General features: G+C 41.5%; 1 protein-coding gene across 1 annotated transcript in view; it reads left to right on the top strand.

Annotated features, from left to right (window-relative positions):
- Ern1 (endoplasmic reticulum to nucleus signaling 1) overlaps positions 1–21982 on the top strand; it is a 95494-nt gene that overhangs the window by 43325 nt on the left and 30187 nt on the right. Inside the window, exons 3-6 of the mRNA XM_021211839.2 lie at positions 8864–8897; positions 10933–11005; positions 16840–16912; positions 18969–19091. Coding sequence (XP_021067498.1) covers positions 8864–8897; positions 10933–11005; positions 16840–16912; positions 18969–19091 — 303 coding nt within the window. The remainder of the gene's footprint in view (positions 1–8863; positions 8898–10932; positions 11006–16839; positions 16913–18968; positions 19092–21982) is intronic.

Here is a 21982-nt window from a genome sequence, read left to right as displayed (position 1 = left end):
GTCCCCTGTAGACCAGGCTGGCCTCGAACTCAGAAATCTGCCTGCCTCTGCCTCCCAAGTGCTGGGATTAAAGGCATGCGCCACCACGCCCGGCTATTCTCTTTTTTTGAGACAGGGTTTCTCCATGTAGCCCTGATTGTCCTGGAACTCACTTTATAGACCTGGCTGTCCTCAAATTCAGAAACCAGCCTGCTTCTGTTTCCTGAGTGCTAGGATTAAATGTGTGCACCACCACTGCCTGGCAGCTTTCTCATTTTTAAAGTGATAATTTGAAAAGGAAGAGGTACATTCAAAAAAATATTTAGTAAATCAAAATTTATAAAACATGGGATCTAATTGAATGGGAATAGTAAGAGAAAGTAATACTGAGGACAGGAATGTTTCAGGTTATGTGACTGGGTAGTCTGAGACACCAGTCCCTGTGCCTGGGTAGTACTGAAACAGCAGTCCCTGTGGGTTAGGGTGAGGAGCAGGTGCTAGAGCCTGAGCAGCTGCAAATGGAAACATTGTCAGAGCGAGGTGGGAAGGATTTCAGAGTATCTCTGAGGCTTGCCCAGGAAAGGTTACTGTGACAGTGTGATTTTGACAGAGGAGAAAGGACTGAGAAAGCATAGATGAGAAGGCAGTCAGGGAACTTGGAACCGTTCTTTCCTGTAGGGTCAGCACATTGCATATGTAGCTAGAGAATTGATGCCTCTCAAGACAGTAATTTTCTAGGGGATGAGCCTAGAAATCAGCATTTCAAAAATCCTATGGGTTACTGTTGGATGCTGTAGGTAGCTGTGCAGTACTTTGGAGAGCTGTTTGGCAATTTCTTGTCAAATGTAGATAATAGATCAGCCAATCCACTCCTAAGTTGTTTCCCAGGGGAAAGAAAAAAATAGTTCAATAGAGACCGATACTCAAATGTTAGTACTTTGTATTTGTTTGTTGGGTTTTTTTGTTTTGTTTTGTTTTTTCGAGACAGGGTTTCTCTGTGTAGCCCCTGCTGTCCTGGAACTCACTCTGTAGACCAGTCTGGCCTTGAACTCAGAAATCCCCCTGCCTCTGCCTCCCAAGTGCTGGGATTAAAGGGGTGCACCCCCACTGCCCAGCTAGTAGTTTTATTTTACAATAATCCAATGTCCTTCAACAAATTAACAGGTAAGCAAATAGTGACTTAAGGCAGAATGCTACTCTAATCTTAGTAATACCACAGCAATGAATTTCAAAGATATTGTACAATGAGAAAGAATCTCCACACAAACGAAGGAATCTTATCAGTGGTGTTTGGGGGTAGGGAAGATTTGGGAATATTGATTCCAGAGGAGTGTAAAAAAGTGTTTGGGGTAATGGAGATGCTCTATGACTGTGAAGGTAGTGACGTGACGTTATTCCAAGATAATTTAAACTATGTACTTAAATTTGATGCATTTAAGAAAGAAAGGAGATCATATGCAGAATGTATGTGGTAATATATGTACATAATATTACTCCAAATGATTATAGTGTTTTCTTTTTTCTTTTTGGATTTTTGAGACAGGGTTTCTCTGTGTAGCCCTGGCTGTTCTAGAACTCACACTGTAGACCAGACTATCCTCGAACTCACAGAGAACTGCTTACTTCTACCCATGAAGGCTGGGTGCACCACAGCAGCCCAGCTGTGGCAGTGTTTTTAACAGTGTTCAGAGACCTGCTTTGAGGAAGGGGGATCACTAGATAGATCCAGGGTTCACAGTTGGAGCAGATATGTTGAGTAATTAGAAGTGATCATTGATGGATATGTGGACTGAATAGGAAGTAGGAAGTAAATTAATGCCTTTTAATTACTTCAACAAATGCACTGAACATCTGTTATGTGTCAGAGGTTACTTTAGGTAGAGAGAATGTGGCAGACAACAGAAGATAGTATCTAGAATCAGACACTAAACAAACCGATAACAAAATGCCCAGAATTTAAGATGGAACAAGTGTGGCTGGGCGGTGGTGGCGCACACCTTTGATCCCAGCACTTGTGAGGCAGAGGCAGGCAGATTTCTGAGTTCGAGGCCAGCCTGGTCTACAAAGTGAGTTCCAGGACAGCCAGGGCTACACAGAGAAACCCTGTCTCCAAAAAAAAAAAAAAAAAAAAGATGAGACAAGTGCCACAGGGAAGATTTCAGCAGAGGATATAGGGAATCCTGAGAGATAGAGATAGTCATGGAAGACCTTTGAGGTATGACATCTGGTCAAGACCTAGGCAGAGGGAAGAGAAGTGCATGGGGCTCTGGGGCAGAGGTAGGCCTGGCAGGGTGGGAGGAGTACTAGGAAGCAGCACGCTGGGCTAGAGAAGAGGAGGAGCTAGTGGGCAGGGACAGGGAGGGAGGATGTGTGGGCAGTGGCCGGAAGGAGCTGGGGAACCACCAAATGGTTTCAAGGCCTAGACCTGTGATCTGAGTATGTCTTTGTGAGGAACATTCTTCTCTGTTTGACAGCATTGAAGTAAAGTCTTGCCAGGCAGTGGGCACTCAAGAAGCAGAGAGAGGTAGGCAGATCTCTGAGTCAGAGGTCAGCCTAGTCTACAGAGGGAGTTCCAGGACAGCCAGGGCTACACAGAGAAACCCTGTCTCCAGAAAACAAAAACAAAGTCTTACAATTATTTAATCTGTACTTAATCCATATAAAGATGCTCTGTGAGGCTTAGCGGTTAAGAGCACTGGTTAAGAGTTCTTCTAGAGGATCGTGTTCAATACTCAGCACCCACATGGCAGGCATGGCATGGCATGGAACTCCAGTTCCAGGGCTTCTGACACCCTCACACATATATACATATAGGCAAAATACTAATGAACATAAAATAAAAATAAATTTTAAAAAGGTGCTCTATGAAATTGATGTACATTGATAAATAAATAGTAATAAAATTTATTTTTAAGTCAATTATTTGATATAGATATAATTTTTCCATTTGTTTAAAGCATAAGCAAATTTGCATACCAATGAGAGGGCAAATTTTGTTTTTTTTACATAAAAGAATTAAGTCCTGTATGTGTATGAGTGTGGTATATGTTGATGTATATGTATGTGTACAATACAAAAAAGTGAAAAGTAAAGTTATCTTTCTAGAGAAGGAGAAAAATCTTGGCTGAACATTTGACACTGTAGGACATGGGGCATCTTCAACAGTTTTCAGTTGATCACTATTTTGATTTTCTAACTGTCATTGTTGAGAACCCACTTCATATAAATCTGTAGTACAGAATTACAGAAGTATATTTCATGTCATTTCAGAAATGGTTGGAAATCTCCTAATTACAGGGCAAAGTTAAATTACTGATTTCTTTTTTATGAAACTAATGTCAGTGACTCAAACATCAGTTTTTAATATTTGTTTATTTACTTTGAGATAAGTTTCCACTTTGAGCCATGGCTCACCTGTAACTTGCTTTTTAGACATTGTTGGCCTCGAAGTCAAGGGATTCATGCCTGTTTCTGTTGCCTGAGTTCTGGGGTTAAAGGCGTGGACCACCAAACCTGACTCAAACATCATTTTTTTTTTTTAATACTGTAGATTTCTTTTTTTTTTTAATACTGTAGATTTTTTTTAATACTGTAGATTTCTTTTTTTTTTTTTTAAGATTTATTTATTTACTATATGTAAGTACACTGTAGCTGTCTTCAGACACAGACACACAGAAGAGGGAGTCAGATCTTGTTACGGATGGTTGTGAGCCACCATGTGGTTGCTGGGATTTGAACTCTGGACCTTCGGAAGAGCAGTCGGGTGCTCTTACCCACTGAGCCATCTCACCAGCCCCTCAAACATCAATTTTTTTTTTTTGGTTTTTCGAGACAGGGTTTCTCTGTTTAGCCCTGGCTGTCCTGGAACTCACTTTGTAGACCAGGCTGGCCTCGAACTCAGAAATCCGCCTGCCTCTGCCTCCCGAGTGCTGGGATTAAAGGCGTGCGCCACCACGCCCGGCTCCAAACATCAATTTTTAAGTCAAACAATAATTCTATACATTCTATAAATTTTCATTGTGTAAAGAAATTAGGAAAATATTAATGGCTTTTGTTTCTGTAATTAAATTATATAATATTTAATTAAAGCATGTTTTTTTTTTTTGTTATTGGTAGTGGGCTTTGTTGTTGTTAATTTGTTTGTTTGTACTCTCAACCCAGGCTACCTTAAAATTTACTTCTGTGCAGCTGGGGATGACCTTTGAATTTCTGATTTCTCCACTGTACCACCTCCCAAATTTGGGTATTGTAGGTGTGCTCTACCATAATTGACTTTAAACCATTGTTTTTCTATGAGAGCAGAAAACTTTGAATGTACAGTGGAAATAATGTTCATAACATACAGGCTCTGATTGGAGCCTCCCTGTTTCAGGAAGTATTAACTGATGCTGTGTGGCATGATGGCATTCAAGGTGCAAAGTATATGTGTGCATTCAGGACCTAGCTGCAGTGAGGCTGTGTGCTATAGTGTGGGTGAAGGCTGCCAAGGACACCTTGGTGTTCAGAAAACTTTCACTGTTGTCAAATTCTTCCTGATCCTCACATTCAATCACGCAGCCCCCTGTGGGTTTAAGAAGTTGGGTTTTGTTAATACTGCAGCGTACTCAGTCCTGGCATTGGAGATGTCATCTGTCTGTCTGTCTGTCTGTGTTTCTTGGGCTTTGTTTGTTTGTTTGCTTGCTTTGTTCTATTCTGTTCTTTTTTCCTTCCTTCCTACCTCTCTTTTACATTCCTACCACAGTTTCCCCTCCCCCCTCTCCTCCCAGTCCCAGCCTTCTCCCAACATTTACTCCTCCTTGTTTTCTCTTCAGGAAAGGGTAGGCCTACCATGGCACATCAAGTTGTAATAAAACGAGGCACCTCTTCTCCTATTAAGGCTAGGCAACCTAGTAGGAGGAAAGGATCCCCAAAGTGAGCCACAGAGTCACAGACAGCCCGCCCCTGCTCCCCTGTTCCAAGTCCCTCAAGAAGACCAAGCTGTATAACTGTAACATATGTGCCGAGGTCCTAGGTCAGTCCCTGTGAGCTCCTATGAGCACAGCTTAGTTGATTCTGTGGGGTTTCTTGTGGTGTTCTTTACCCCTCTGGCTCCTATAATACTTCCTCCCCAATTTGTTTTCTAAAAAGGGGGTTGAGGATGGAGTTGGAGGGGTGGGAAAGTGGGGGAGGGCCTGGGAGGAGATGAGGGAGGAGAAAACCATGATAAGAATATATTATATGAAAAAACCTATTTTCAAAATAAACAAAAAACAAATCTAGTGTACTCAAGAAGCCAGTCTCGGGTGAAAGATGGAGGGAGTAATTTGTAGGGTGGAGGCTGAGGTGCTGGTAGTGCCTAGTGCAAATGTCCAGTTGATTCTGAGAAAATAGCTCCAAGTAAGGGCCTAGGCCGTCCCCCACCTTGTAGTTAGGGCTGGTTATAGATGCCCCTCCTGTACTCGTGTCTGTTGGAGACGGGGACATTTTTACACTTGTGCCCTGATGCACTCAGATGAGAAAGTATGGGCTTCTGCTTTCCCAGGTCTGTCTCTGGTTAACAAGGATTAGTACAGTATGGTAGCAGTGCCCTGGCCCAGGATGGCGTTTGATCCTTCCAGGGCAACACTGAGCAGGTTGGTTTCTTCCCAGGGTAACCTTGGGAGAGACTTAGCATTGTTTTCAGTGCTATTTTCCCAAAGCGTTACCTCATCTTTTCCTTGAGTTATACCCGTTTAACCCTCTTTTAAAAAAATTATTATTATTATTTCTGTAAGTAAAACAGCTCAGTGAGGTTGGTATTTACCTTTACTGGCCTGTTTTGCAGGAGTATTTGCTTACAGCTCTGTAGCTGTCCAGGGTTTCTTTTCACCAGCTGAAACTTGTAAGCAATAATCTTGTCTGATATATAGTTCTCATTAGTAAATCAAAAACCACTTTCCCTGTTGATCTTTCATCACATCATGGTTTCAAGTCATGTTTATTTTTGTTTTTGTTGAAGGTCACAAAAATGCTCATTTTAACCTTTATTAATATAGAAAATTACAAGCATATATACAAAAATAGTGAAAAGACTGTGTGTCCCTGATTCTGTTTCTAACAATTTACCAGCACTCTGCCACTTTGTGCTAATCTACCCCATACACAAGTCGTTTCTGTATTATTTTGAGCAAATCTTGGATTCTTCTTGCACCAGACAAGGTCTCACTAGCCCAGGCTGGCCTTGACCTTTGAAATCTGCTCATGTTTCCAAGTGCTAGAATTAACATGCATGTATCACCATGCCTGGCTACCAATTATTCTCTAAGAAGAAAAGTGTCTGTAGAACAGGCTGCTGTTACCCCTCAGAAGCTGAGTAGCATATTGGCTGCCTCTGTCAGAAGTGTCTTAATAAATGAGTTTTTGATCTGGTCTATACCTTAGCAGAAACGTGTCCAGGTACCCTGTTATACAGAGTATATAGCAAGTGTAAGGGAAACCTCATGGCCACACCCCTAAAGTTTATCTTAGAAAGCAAGAACTTTCCTTCACCACTGATGTTGTTGGCAGAGGGAACCTTCTGTTTTCCACTGATATTCTGTGTCTTATGGTGCAGGCCTCAAAAAAAAAAAAAAAAAAAAAATCAAAGAGATAAGCCATAAAATGCTAGGAAAATCTGCCTCTGAAGTCCATGAGACTGAGCAGACATGGTACAGCAAAGATCAGATTATGAGCAGGAACTCAAACACTTTAACATCCATGTCTTATTTTTCTAATTGCTAGATTTTAGCAGTACCTCCACCCTCTGTTTTACCTGTGGCACCATTAAGTGGCTGAAGTGAGTAGAAAAGATGGCTTTTTACAGTGCTGCACTTTCTTGCTTTTGCTGGCTTGTGTGGCTTGCCTGGCTTTGAGGCTGAGTTGGAGATTCTGGGCCCTAATTGCACCTTGCCTGCTTTATTTCAGTTGAGTGAGTGTCGTATGCCTTTATTTCCTGTCTCTTGCATCAGTCTGTTTGTGAGAGTGTACTGAGAGGTGATTAATGGGAAAGATAAACATGTGCTCACTGACTGAAAGTTCACCCGTTTCCTGCGAGTCCTTTGGTTTAGAGAATTTGCTTGCTACCTGCACAGCACATCTGGTGTGTGTCCCTGTGGTAAGCACAGTCAGTATATGATAAGGCTTGAAAGACTACTTCACAGCAGAGTCCCGAGTGACAAGGAGATCAGACAGCAGTCTGTCACCATGAGCCTCCTGAGTCTAGAACTCTGCATACAAAATCTTGTTAAAACGTTTTCCTCTCTTCTGCTCGGGATGCATGGCTGGGTTATAGCTGTGGGCATTTGTTGGCAGTGCTGCCTCACTATGCACTCTCTTCCCCGAGGTCTTCAGATGTGGCAGCCTGCTAACAGCTGCTCAGGTCCTCTCACCACACTGTCCATCCCAGCCAATCAGCAGCCTGGTCTTCAGTTATGCCCAGGAGAGGAATTTGGCCAGATTTTACTGCTGTAAACATGGAATTACTGCTGTAAACAGAGAAGGAAAAAAAAACAAAACATTTCTTTCTAATTGAAAAAGTACAATCCAATCTTGTAGAAAATTTGAGAAAAATAGAAAAAATGAAATTTGGTCAAACTTTTAAAAAGATCATTAGCCTTTTGATCTTTCCATCTCATGTTTTTCTGTTGTGCTGAAGGTTTTCAGTATTGTCACATTATAACCTATGTAAATGTGCCTTTTACCTGACTACATGACTGCAGAAGCAGAAAAACTTGTATATGCTTAAAACTTAAGCTTATTAGCACTGTGCCTAGTGGTGTAGAACTTGAATCCCAGCACTCAGGAGGCAGAGGCAGCCATTTCTGTGAGTTCAAGGCCAGCCAGAGCTAGTCAGACCTTGTCTCAAAACAAAAAAACCAACAAAAAGAAACATTTTATTAGACTTCTTAGGAGGCCTTAATTTTCTACCAAACAGATAATTTAACCATATCAAAGAATTTATAATGCTATTGTGAACATCTTTGTACAAATATACTTTTCTTGTATTTTATACTATTTTAAGCTAGATTTTGTAGAAATACAATTAGTGGATCAAAGAAAATCAATACTTGAAGCCAGCAGGATTGCCAAAAGCTGCCACAAGAGCTTTTATTATCAAGTTTAGCATCAGTTATGAAATGTGGCATTTCCTGATGGGAATATCTACTCTTACTCTAGGTATCCCAACAAAAAACTAATGATTCAGAGTTTAGAAATTCCTGTGGTGGGGACTGGAGAGATGGCTCCAGATGGATTAAGAACACTAGCTGCTCTTGTAGAGGACCTGGCTTTAATACCCAACATGCATATGGCGATTCACAACCATCCACTGCCAGGCTTCCAATGCCCTCTTCTGGTCTCTGCAGACACTTTTTATGCACATGGCACAGACATACATGTGGGCAAAACATTCATGTATAAAAGTAAATATTTAAAATTTTTTATTAGATTTATTTTGTGTATGAATGTTTTACGTGTGTGTGTGTGTGTGTGTGTGTGTGTGTGTGTGTGTATGCACCATGTATGCTTGGTGCCCTCAGAAGTTAGAAGAGAGCATCAGGTCACCTTGAGTTGGAGTTATGGATGGCTGTGAGGTGCTATGTAGGTACTGGGAATCTAACCTGGGTCTTCTGCAGTAGCAACAAATGCTTAGAACCACCCAACCATCTCTCCAGCCCACTATGTACCTTAGACTGTACTATGTACACTTAGTAAGAATTGTAAGCACGTACCTTTGTGCCTCTGTGTGTTTCCTGAAATGCCCTCACATGACTTATGCAGTGCAGGTCAGCCTTAGTTGTTGGTACATCTTGTAAGTTGGTCCTGGAAAACCTCCAGGGCCCTGACATCTCAGAGCCCTTCTGATGATGCTTCTTGTTCTTTTGCACAGATCCAGTCCTGCAGGTCCCAACACACGTGGAAGAGTAAGTTTCCTTTTCTCCTCAGTATTGCCTTCTGACTTACTGTCTTATTTAGTTGCTGGGTACAAATATATGCACAAGTTTAAACTGTAACAAGAATTTTTGACACATAAAAAATTTCCATGTAGTACTCTGTTCCTTGGGTAAGGAAGAGGACAGTCATATTAAGAAGGATTGATTGAAATGGGACTTATTGTTGTTTTGGGGGTTTTTTGTTTTCTTGAGACAAGGTCTCACTATACAGCCCTGGCTGTCCTGGAGCTCACTATGTAGACCAGACTGGCCTCAAACTCACAGAGATCTGCCTGCCTCTGCTTTCCTAGTACAGAGATCAAAGTTATGTGCCACTATGCCCAGTGACTTGAGATAGAACTTAAATTGAGTTTTGAACTGAACTTCTAAAGTCCAGTTCTCTTTTTAAAACTTATTTATGTATTCATTTTTTTAAAAAATAAATTTATTTGTTTGTTTGTTTGCTTGTTTTATGTGTATGGTTGTTTTACCTCAGTGCATATTTATTTATTTATTTATTTTTAAAGATTTATTTATTTATTATATGTAAGTACACTGTAGCTATCTTCAGACACTCCAGAAGAGGGTGTCAGATCTTGTTATGGATGGCTATGAGCCACCATGTGGTTGCTGGGATTTGAACTCCGGACCTTTGGAAGAGCAGTCGGGTGCTCTTACCCACTGAGCCATCTCACCAGCCCTCAGTGCATATTTATGTATCACATGTGTTACTTGGTGCCCATGGAGGCCAGAGAGGGCATCAGATCTGCTGGGATTGGAGTTAACAGACAGTTGTGAGTCAACCATGTGGGTTCTGGGAATCTGATACAGATCTTCTAGAAGAGTAGACAGCGCCTAACTTCAGAACCCATCTCTCCATCCTCTGGATCTTTTTGTTCATTGTCTCACATTGCAGAGAGGAAAGGTGAAGGTAACCTGTTCTTAGGGTGTGTGCATATTCAAGGGAGTGTTGTCACCTGTAAGAGCCTGAAGTGAGCCAGGCGTAGTGGCGCACGCCTTTAATCCCAGCACTTGGGAGGCAGAGGCAGGTGGAATTCTGAGTTCGAGGCCAGCCTGATCTACAGAGTGAGTTCTAGGACAGCCAGGGCTACACAGAGAAACCTTGTCTCGAAAAACAAAACAAAACAAAAGCCTGAAATGATGGAACAACCCAAGTTGAGAAGAGATTAGAAAAAGGATTCCTCATTGGTACTAATTAGAGTTCCATCTTTAGCACCAGGCACAAGATCAGCCTCTTGTGAGATCCTACAGACAGTGACCTTGATCTGTATCCCTAACATATTCTCTGATGTCAGGCTTCAAGAGTCTGCTTTTATTGCTGTCACTTCAGAAATAAATGTTTGAAAATGACAAGTAGATACTGGCAACACTAATTAGACTCAGTGGGTTGATTGTTTTTTAAAAATTAAAAAGGGGGGGGAGCTGAGATACTCAGCAGCTAAGGAGAGCACTTACTGCTTGCCCCTGCAGAGGACTTGGGTTCAGCAGGCACCTCTGTATCCCCAGTCCCAGGAGATCTAGCAGCCATAAGTGGGGTGCATATACATGGCAGGCGAGGTGTAGAAGTAGTTGGAAGTTGTGGCAAGTGAATATGATCAAAAATATCATATGTACATGTATGAAATTCTCTAAGAATAAATAAAACTTTGGATTTGGTCTGAGATGCATGCTACTGTTGCTGTAAAATATTATCAATGTCCAGGCACAGTGGACATGGAAGTTGAAAATAGATTTGCTAAGCACTTTTCATTTATTTCATCATCATTCACAGTGTATGACTTTTCTTTCTCAGGTTATTTTTCTCTGCTTAAGTAGAATATGTACCTCCATGGGGTATTTTGTTTTTATGTGGCTGATGTGAAAAAAGCAGTTGGTAATATTGTCTTCCACACATCACTCGTTCACCCCCCCCATGCCATGGCTCTGCATGATTTTGATCATTTTGGTCTTTTGTTCTGTGTCCTGGGCTATAGTTTATCATTGACATTTTAAATTTAATTTCTAGGCCTGCTTTCCTCCCAGATCCCAATGATGGCAGTCTGTACACACTTGGAGGCAAGAACAACGAAGGCCTGACGGTGAGAATATTTAGCTTCTTGGTATGCTCTGAGGTTCTTAACCAGGTCTTACCTGCTTTTCTATGTGAGACCACCTAGGAGCTTTAAACAAACTGCAGGGATTCTGATTCAGATAAACTGGTTAGCATCACTAAATTCATGTTTGTGAATGCATGTGTTTATGTCACAGTATACATACAGAGTCAGAAGATAGCCGTAGGTGTTAGCTCTTGTCTTCTACCTTAATTGAGACAGGTGCTTGTTGTTTTTCCACTCTGTATGCCAGGATAGCTGATCACAGACTTGCAGTGATTCTCCTCCCTCTGCCTCCTGGCTCTCTGTGGGACTGTTGGGATTATAGACACTCACCTCTGTGTCTGGCATTAGGTGCACTTTGGTTGTTTGAACTCGGGACCTCATGCCTGCATGACAGGCACTTTCACCTGTTGAGGAGCCATCTCTCCAGCTCCCAGATGAGCTTTTGATTGTCTAGCCCTAGTTCAGAATCCCAGACCCATACCAGCAGATGCTGCTGTCCAGACATACCCTGGCAGTACAGAGGGCTCACCACGGTGGTGACATGTTAACTAACTAGAGACCTTCAACTTGAGAGCAAGAAATGCTGTTTACTGGCTTAGCTGTTTACTGACTCTAGTTAAAGACACTTCCTGCTAATCCAAGTGGCTGAAGGAGAGAACTGATTCCTCTGAGTTGTTCTCTGGCCTCCACACATGTGCTGTGGCATGCATTCAGTCCTCCTCACAACACACACAGATGAATAAATGTCATCAAAAAGCTTAAAAAAATAATGTCTCCACCCCTCTCATATCTGAAAAATGTGCTTCTTTTTTAGGGAAAGCATGTGTCACTCTACCACCATCTCCACTTGGGATTCTAGGCCAGTAATTGCCAATTTTTGCTACACATTATAATAACCTGAGGTATGCTTAAAAAAAAAAAAAATTAGCAAGCCTCTCAGGCTCAAGAGATGGCTCAGAGCACTGCTTGCTCTTGCTCTTTCAGGGGACCTACATTCAATTCCCAGCATCAAAACAACAGCTCAACAATTTTTAACTCCAGATCTAGGGCATCTAATGCTACCTTCTGCCTACCCCAGACTCTGCATGCATATGATATGCAAACATAATTTGGCAAATACTTGTACATATAAAAATAAATAAAATATTTTTAAAAAAGTTTTAAAAGACATGTTGAGCCTAGCCAGATTTGGTGGTTCATGTCTTTAATCCCAGCACTTAGGAGGCAAAGGCAGGGCTCTGGGTTTGAGGTCAGCCTGGAAAGTTCCAGGTCAGCTCAGACCACATAGTAAGACTAGAGCTATAGAGTGAAACCCTGTCCACACCTACAACAAGACAACTGAACCTAGGTCTCAACCCCACTGTTGATCTAAGTTATCAGCCTTTTTCTTTTAAGTTCTCCAGAAAAGAACATTTCTAAATTAACCCAAATAGATGGCCAACTGACTTGTGACAAAGATGACACACTTTGGCAGGGGGTACCTTTTTAATAAATAGTGTACATCTTGGAATGGGGATAAGGCTCAACAGGAAAACACTTGTGTGTGTACAGAGCTCTGGGATTCCTCCCCAGCACAAGGAGGTGAAGATAACAAAGAGATCGGTGGGGTATCCGTGTAGAAATAAGGTATCTTGCGTGTACATCCATCTGAGTAAAAACCAATTTCAGACAAACCATGGAACTGTTAATAAACGTGAGATGTAAGATAATAAAACTTTAGGGGTAAGTAATAGAACAGCTTCATGGTCTTAGAATATGTCATCATTTAAATTTTTTTACACTTTTATTGCATTTATTTATTTGTATATATATCCACACATTCATGCCACAGTGAATATGTAAAGATCAGAGGAGATGTGCCATTTCACCAACCCATAATGATTTCTTAAATAGGATATTTTTAAATACCCCAACCATAAATTTAAGTAAAGGATTAAGAGCTTTTCTTCCTGAAGAGAAGAAGCCACAAAGTATTTGTAGTCCACACATCCAACATTTGGAAAACAGAAACAAAATCCAAACATCTACATTTAAGAAACAAAAACAAGTCCTATGGGGGTTGAGTCCAATCCCCAACAAATACAGAAACTCAGTGTGGAGACTCATGTCTCTAATCCCAGCACCCAAGAGGTGGAGACCCGAGGATCGGAAATTGGAAGGTCATCCTCAGCTACATAGAAGTTTGAGAACAAACTGCGTTACGTGAGACTTTGTCCCAGCTAACCAACCAAAAGAACTCCCGTGTATCATTAGGAAAAGTCAGATGGTTGGGTATGGTGATGCACACCTTTCATCCCAAGTAGAGGCAGGAACAGGCAGATTTCTGTGAGTTTGAGACCAACCTGGTGGGTCTATATAGTGGGGTTGAAGATTAGCCAGGGCTACAGAGTAAGATCCTATCTCAAAACAACAACAACAACAACAACAACAAAGACAGATGAGCCAATAGAAAGGTAGAAGAGTGTATTCTAATATTGAACAAATGCATGAAGAGGTGTCATTAAGGAAATTGAAGTCATAAGGCCAGCAGAGGTGCCAATAACTAGAACTCTGTCCACTGGGAGCTGCAGGAGGTATAACTGACTCAGCAGCATATGTAACAGAGCCTACTGTAGGCATAAAGTTTTTAAAGCCTACTTTTAATAATTGTTCAACCTCCCAGCAGAGGTAGTAGAGGAGAAAAGTTTTTAGGATATGGGGGAAGTGAACCTGTTCAGCAATTGTTCTTTGAGGGTGAGCTCAATCTTCTTTGGCAGCAATTCAGTCCCTTAGCAAATGCCAATTACAACTCAGCAGCTGCAGACCAGTCCTCTAGGCAGGCAGACACCACACATGAACCAGCCCCTATAGTTCAATCCTGAAGAAACCTCAAGGCTCCCCAACAGGCCTGAGGCGTATCTCACAAGAAGTTCTTTGGCAAGTTTCCTAATGGTGGTTTTATCACAAATGGAGCTCAACAATTCTATGTAAGGCAAACCAATACATGCGTGTCATTATCGAAGAGTAGTGAGGTGGAGCAAACCAAACCAATGCTCAGTGGTCATCCCCCACTGTCTATGGGGTCATAGTTATACTCCTTCATCATGGGACCTTTTATGTATTTGCTATATTAAAACATCCTTTCACCTGTGTGCCCCAGCAAACCATCACTTGACATAACTGACTTTCCAAAGAAACTAGACGTTCTCACTTGAACCTAAAACCACTGTCCCTGGCATGGGCCCAAGAGAAATACTTGGATATGTTCTCCCCAAAGACACTGTCTTAGCAGGTCTCTAGTGCTGCGTGAAGACCAGCACCAAAAACAACTTGGGGAGGACAGGGTTTATTTAATTTCCACAGCTCTCAGTTCCCACTCTGAAACTGAAGGGAGGCCAGGTAGGAGCTCCATGGGTAGGAACTGAAGCAGAAACCATGCAGGGATACAGCTTACTGGTTTGCGCCTCCTAGCTTGCTGAGTTTGCTTTCCTATCTGCTCTAGGACTACCCACTAATGTATGGGACCACCCACAGGGCAGGGGGAGCTTCCTTTTCAATCAAGAAAATGCCCCATAGGTCTGCCTACAGGCCAATCTGTTGGGGACATTTTCTCAGTTGGGGTTTCCTTCTAAGATGACTTCAGCCCATGTCAAGTTGACAAACAACAACAACAACAACAAACAACAACAACAAAAAACCCCAAACCAAAACCAAAACCAAAAAAAAAAACCTCAAACCAGGACAGACATTTATTCACCCATACTGCTTATTCTATGCAAAATGCAGAATGTAACTAAATATATCAATAAATAGAATGGAGAAATAAATTGTGAGATAGTCATTCAGTTGACTATGAGTCATTCAGGTGGCATACGCCTTTAATCCCAGCAGAGGCAGTCAGATCTCTGTAAGTTTGAGGCCAGCCTGGTCTACACAGAGAAACCTTGTCTCAAAACACAAACAAAACATGACAGACAGAAGAGGCTACATACTCAAGAATTCGCTTTATAAATCTCAGAACCTGAAAAAAATAGATTCTGTTGGTTTTAGAATTAAGATGATAGTTACCTCAGAGAGTTAATAGCAACAAAAGGGTACAAAGGGGCTTTCCAAAGAGCTTGAAATGTTCTCTCTCTGTCTGATAAGGATGTTAGTGACAGATATGTTTACGTGCTGCAAATTACTGAGCTATGTTTATGAATCCCATTCTGCTTGTATGTTATGCTTCACCCAGAAGTTTGAAAAGCCTTCATGTGGTTCTGAGGTGCAGCCAAGGATGGAAACCCTTGGTCTAGACTTTTAAGTGTATTGTGGGCTTCCAAATGGGTATTTTAAAATTAGGTTTAGAGCACCTGGGATTGATTTGAACAAAGGCAAGCCTGGGGGTAGAGCTGCATGCACTTCACTGTTCACACTTCTTTGTGTTGGTTTCTCTCCACATCACATGAAACACACCTGCGTTTTAAACATTTTGCTTGCTAGAAATAGTGTGGAGTGATTGGTATACGTCATCTCATTTGAACTTCTTGTTAGTCCATGGGTGTTGATCACTTTAGGATAAAGAAAAGACAAGTCAAGGAATGTACCAAAGACCAAAGCTTCCAGGATTGGTGTTTGGAGGTGTGACTTCCCAAGGATGCTCTCAAAGCTGTGGTAGTGCCTGTCTTGGAGCATAGGACTCGAGAGTGCTGGACTGACAAGGACTTTCTGATCCCAGAAATCTCTGCCAGCTCCAGGGATTGCTACCTTCTGCTGGTGTTTTCCTTTTTCTAAGGTTTAGTTTGAATGTTGGAATGATGGGAAAATGCAGATAATTACTACCTATGGTTCTGTTTGTTAACACTACCAAGAAATCTGTTCTTGCTTGGAGAAAAGGTTACAGCGTAGTAGAAACTAACAGTGGGTATCTGCATAGTTTCAGGGCTCATTCCAAAAATAAAGTTCACCAAAACAAGCAGTGGCCAGAAGGGCATCAGAGGTCAGCTGTGGGCTCAGAAGAAGCGGTTTATGATGAAATGTGTTGAAACGTTGGGGGTTCTTAGAGTTTCTTTTCCCAGTATCTACTATAACTTCCTTTTTATAACCCAAAGGCTCTGATTTCAATGAGAACTACTTACTGAAGGAAATTCAGACCTTTGTGCTTTGCCCATGCAACCGTCATGGCCTCTCCTTCCCTTGATGCTTGAACTTCCTTCTAAGTTGCTTCTTTTCAGCATCAGTGACATGGTAAAGGCATTGCCATTCTTCCTAGCCTAGCTGTCTTTGGGTCAGATTTGAAAGACAGGGGATTTCTTTCTCCCTTAAAATATCCAAGGCAGGCCCCAGGCATAATGGTACATGCTTTAAATCCCAGCACTCAAAAGGCCGTGGCAGATGGATCTCTGTGAGTTTGAGGTCAGCCTGGTTTACAGAGGGAGTTCCAGGACAGTCAGAGTTATTACACAGAGAAACTGTGTCTTAATTAAAAAAAAAAAAAAAAAGCCAAGAACTCCATATTTGTGTGATCTCAGAAAAGATTTATGGCACCCTCAGGGAATACCTAGACAGGAGACCTGAGGAACCTGTACATCCTGTGTCAAATAAATGAGTTGGTGTACAGAGTTCAGAGATGGAGGAACCCAGAGATGTTGGAAGTCGATGTGGAAGCCTAGGACCTCCTCCTTAGGCTCCAGCTAGAAGCTCCCATCTGCAGCGTGCTTCGTGCTTCTCTGTTTTCAGAGGACCTGGGTAACAGAAACAGCGTGTTTGGTAAAATCTATCTCATAAGACTTAGTTAACTTTTTTTCCTGCCTTTTTTCTTTTCTTTCTTTCTTTTGTTCTTTTTTTTTTTTTTAAAGAAACTTCCCTTTACCATCCCAGAATTGGTTCAGGCCTCCCCATGCCGAAGTTCAGATGGAATCCTCTACATGGGTAAGAGTTCTTGTTTTTAGTACTGAAAACTTGGTTCTTTTTTAAAGTGAATCCTGGATTCTGGGAGGGTTCTGTTTGAGAGAGCAGGCTGTTGTCACTCTCTTTAAAATCTTTCTGAACAAAGTCTTCTTTGCCTCAATTGTGCTTTGGTTGTTCATATCAGCATCATCGGGCCAATTAAAAAAGAGCTCTCCCCCTCTAATGAAAAATTGACACTATTAATATAGTTACTCATTTAACAAGCTTTTAGCCACTGGGTTGGCCTACTGCTGTTATTTCATGATTGTAACATACCTAGCTGCAAATGGATAAAATTTAAAGCAAATACAATACAATAGTCTGAGCTAAGAAAGGGAAGCAGGCCCTACCTATTAATTATAGGGCTTTCTTAGTATTTCCTGCTATCAGAATATTTGGTAGCAGCAACACTTAGCAGCTTGTGTATATAAGCTGCCTTCGTACCTGTGAGGTCTCAGCTTTCAAAGCACCAGCTCACCTGCTTTTCCTCAGCGTTAGGATCAACCACAAGCTGCCAAAATGTCAATGAAAATGCATTTGTAGCACAAAGAACTGTAGTTATCTCAAAATTCTAGTAGCAATAATAGCCCGTGTTTCTATAGCAGCTTTCTTTTTGAGGAACTGAAAGTTCGTATCGCCTATTCATGCTTCAGGATCTCATACATTTCCAAGGCTCAGATGCAGGCTGGTTTTTAGGGTTTGTAGGGACACCAGGGCTCCTCCTCCTTGCATGTGCTTTGCAGAATGAGGAACTCCCAGCCCAGGGAGTTAGAGGAAATGACCAGCAAGCCTTCCCTCCTCTGGGCCATGCCCTGGGCCCATATGACTATCTTTTAACTAGTTCCATACTAGTCTTCCAGCTTTTGCCAGCAATTCACCACCTGTTCTCAGAGGGTATTGTGTTTCCACCATCTTTGTGCCATGTCATTTCACTGAGTATATTTATGGACATTCAATCCATCCATTGGAGCTATAGGTAGATTATACAGACTGCAATGGTCCTTGAAGTAACCAGATGTGTATCACATAGATGGAAGGTATTTATGGCCATAGTCACTGGATATAATTTACTCTCTATCTTCAGACCTATGAAGACTTTACTGTTGAGAGCAGTTAGGATCCACAAACAAGTTGTGCATGTGTGGAATATGGTGTGTTACATCTGTTACGGCTAAGTATAGCTTTAACAAATTCTGGTGCCTTGTGACCTTCTCTGGCTTCTCTTTATTCTGCTTCCATGGACTTTGAATGTAGGAAATAACTATTAAAGTAGGAAGGCATAAATGACCAGAGCTGTGGCTTAAAAACAGAAGTGTACACATTACAGTGACTGTTGGCCTTCAAACCGAGATGCCTGTGTCTGTGCCATAGACTCATATGCTGTATGTTCACCTAAAAGTATTTATGTGGCTTTTCTGTCTGCCTGTTCATATTTAATCAGATGATCAAGGCAAGTGGCACAACCTGTAACCTGGGAATAGTGTACTGGCCAGAGACAAAGGTTGAGATAACTTTAGCCTCATTAGCATCAGGTTACAGCAACTCTGCTGACCAGTCACAGGTACTGGCTAGCTATAGTTATGTGCTGCTTCACATATGGGCTAGTTGGTAGGAATGTTGAAGAATGTGAATCATAGTACCTGGAGGTGAGCCCCTAGGTGTGCTTGTATTTATAGAGATCCTCATTTGTGGGAGAAGGGCAGGAAAGATTTTTCATATTTAAGATAGTTACTCAAAGCAATAAAATCCAACTTGAAAGTTAAGAGAACATTTTTATACTATAAGGTTTAGAGAAATTTTTTATGTCAGCTTTAGGTTATTAAATTAGTATAAGAGTCAGTGGCCCAAGGAGTTATTACATTGACATTATCATTTACTTTGTCACTTCCAGAGCACTATAGAAGCACCTCCAACATCCTAGGCATTTCAGGCCTGCCTCCCAGCACAGAGGCTTTTGAATGGCTAGAAGTGCTACCTTGGCAATGCCATTAATTTCCATTTACGGTGGATGTTAACAGTGTATCCACTAACATTCCAGGTAAAAAGCAAGATATTTGGTATGTTATCGACCTCCTGACTGGCGAGAAGCAGCAGACTTTGTCATCGGCCTTTGCTGATAGTCTCTGCCCATCAACTTCCCTTCTGTATCTTGGACGGACAGGTAAGAAGTAAGTCTTTGCTGTACAGCCTTCCTGTTTCGAGAGTGGATGACACAAAGCTCCCCCACTGGCCTCTGATACTAGATTTGTTATCCAAAAAGTGGCCAGAGTGGCCCTCTCCAGGCAGCCAGAGTTCTCAGACCCTTCAGACCCCAGGGATGTGTCCAGACAACTCTGTGACTCAGCCACTGCATTGCCCTTCTTGAACAGCAGTGCTATTTTTAAGGACTCACGTTGGAGTGGCTCTCTTCACCGAGTATGCCTGGTTTGACTGTCTGGCAAGTAAATGTCCTTTCTCCTTTCACAGCTCTGCTCAAAATTCTCTCCTCTGCAAAGCTGTTTCTCTGTCTGCAAGCTCCCACCTTGTTTAGAAACACCCCATTTTAACTCCTGGGGACACATGTACCAGTTGACTGGCCTGTTAAAGCAGCCATCCTCCCCTACAAAAATCAAGTATACTCATTTCCAAACTGTTAGGACTACTTAATATTTGTTCCTTTTTCCGTCAAGTAAAACCATAGAGTTTTGTTTTATGTATGTGAGTACACTGTTGCTCTCTTCAGACACACCAGAAGAGGGCATCAGATCACATTACAGATGGTTGTGGGCCAACATGTGGTTGCTGGAAATTGATCTCACGACCTCTGGTAGAGCAGTCAGTGCTCTTAACTGCTGAGCCATCTCTCCAGCCCACAAGCCATGTTTTTTTTTCCCCCTCTATCAAGAGGCTGTGTCTTTCTCTTCATGCTTGGCTCTAGACCTGTATCGATCAAATGACTGAAGCAGAAGAAAGCTGTGTGACACAGGATGTACAGGTCCCTCAGGTCTCCTGTCCAGGTATTCCCCGAGGATGCCATAAACCTTTTCTGAGATCACACAAATATGGACAAATTTTGTATTTCTTAAAAAAAAAAAAAAAAAAGAAAGAAAGAAAGAAAAAGAAAAGAAAAAAGGCTTGTACATACAAGAAGGAAGTAATGATGGTCCTGTTCAGTGACTTTTACCTAGTCTATCCTCTGGTTATAGTAGTGTAACCTTCCCACATACAAAATTTGTTCACCTCCTCCCAAGATCCCTAAAATCCAATCAAAGCCCAGTTCTTGTCATCTGTATCAGACATGATGATAGATGAGGATCCTTTGATCTGGAGACTGAATTAAAGAGGCAAGTTTTCACCGAACATGGTGGTGCACATCTGAAATTCCAAAGAAAAAGGCAAGAGAATCAGGAATGCAGTTTAGCCTTGGCTGCATGTGAGTGCAAAGCCAGCCTGGGCTGCAGAAAACCATATCCTAATGAACAAATGAGGGGCATAGGGAGGAGGGTGTTTTTCCTCTTGTGCCTTTCCCTTCTTCAATTTGGTGTACAATGGGACAGGATGGCTGTAATAAATGTTCTTGTTCAAAAGGAAAGGACAAAGGGTAAAGGAATATATATATATATATAAATATATATAAATTAAAGGGTTATATATATTCATATATATGTGAATGATATTCATATATATATGAATGATATTCATATATATATATATATATATATATATGAATGATGATATATATGAATGATGGGCTGGATAGATGACTTATTGATTAAGAGCACTGGCTGCTCCTCTAGAGGACCTGGACTCAATCCTTAGCACCCACATGGCAGCTCACAACTGTCTGTAACTCCAGTTCCAGAGATCTGACTCCTCCACACCAGTGCACGTGAAATAAAATTAAATGAACTATAAAAAAAGAAAGAAAAAAAACCAGCTAGTTGTGTAGCTAGTTTTCTCGATCTGTTCCTTGTTAAAAGTAGGAAGCCTGGATCCCACCCCCTTTTACTATCTGATTATTGTACTAATATTACTCTAAAAACTTGGTGGGCTTCTCATGTGTTGAATTATAGTCCGTCTATTAGATAAATGCCATACCACAAATGTCCAGTTGAGAATGTGAGAGTGCCATGAGACAGCATTCTTTTTTTTTCTTCTTCTTTTTTTAATGTATTACTTTTTTTTAAAAAAATATTTATTTATTTATTATATGTAAGTACACTGTAGCTGTCTTCAGACACTCCAGAAGAGGGGGTCAGATTTTGTTACGGATGGTTGTGAGCCACCATGTGGTTGCTGGGATTTGAACTCAGGACCTTTGGAAGAGCAGTCGGTGCTCTTAACCGCTGAGCCATCTCACCAGCCCGAGCCAGCATTCTTATGACTAGCTAGTAGAGGGCCTCCAAAGATTCATCCTAACTCTCCCTGAGGTCTCTAAGAATAGTATAGACTCACCTGAGTTTGATTTTAACCTTGACCTGGAACTTTTCCCCCCTGCTGGTAACTCTGAACTTCCTTTTTAGCTTTTTAAAATTTATATATATATATATATATATATATATATATATATATATATATATATATATAGAGAGAGAGAGAGAGAGAGAGAGAGAGAGAGAGAGAGTCTTCTTCAGCTGCAGAGTCCATCCTGAACTCTTATTTCCTCTGTATTCTGCTTGAAACTGGCAGTTTCTTCCTGAACTCATTGTCCTGTAGCATGTTATACACAGCTAGGAAAACCATTTAGCACTTTCTGCTGCCTCTTCAAGTCTCATTAGCTAGACTGCTGAGTCCAGATGCACCTTCTCTGCCAAGTGACTGAAAGCAGTAGCCTTACTGTGTCTACTCTATAAGCTCATAACTGGACTACCCCTTTCAGCTTCCCACGGTGCCTCCTCACTTGTCCTTCCAAGTTTGTGTCTCCGAGTCTCTTGTCACCTTCCACTACATGAACCCAGAGTCAGTGCCATGTGTTTTAGGTTTTCATTATGGTACCATGTCACTTCTAGGTACCCATTTTTCTTTTCTTTTCCTTTTCTACTTTCTGTTTGTGTGTGTGTGTGTGTGTGTGTG

Source organism: Mus pahari, chromosome 14 (genome assembly GCF_900095145.1).
Source record: "Mus pahari chromosome 14, PAHARI_EIJ_v1.1, whole genome shotgun sequence".
Taxonomy (NCBI): Eukaryota; Metazoa; Chordata; class Mammalia; order Rodentia; family Muridae; genus Mus; species Mus pahari.
The sequence above is the reverse complement of the archived record's forward strand: the minus strand, read 5'-3'. Positions and strand labels throughout refer to the sequence as shown.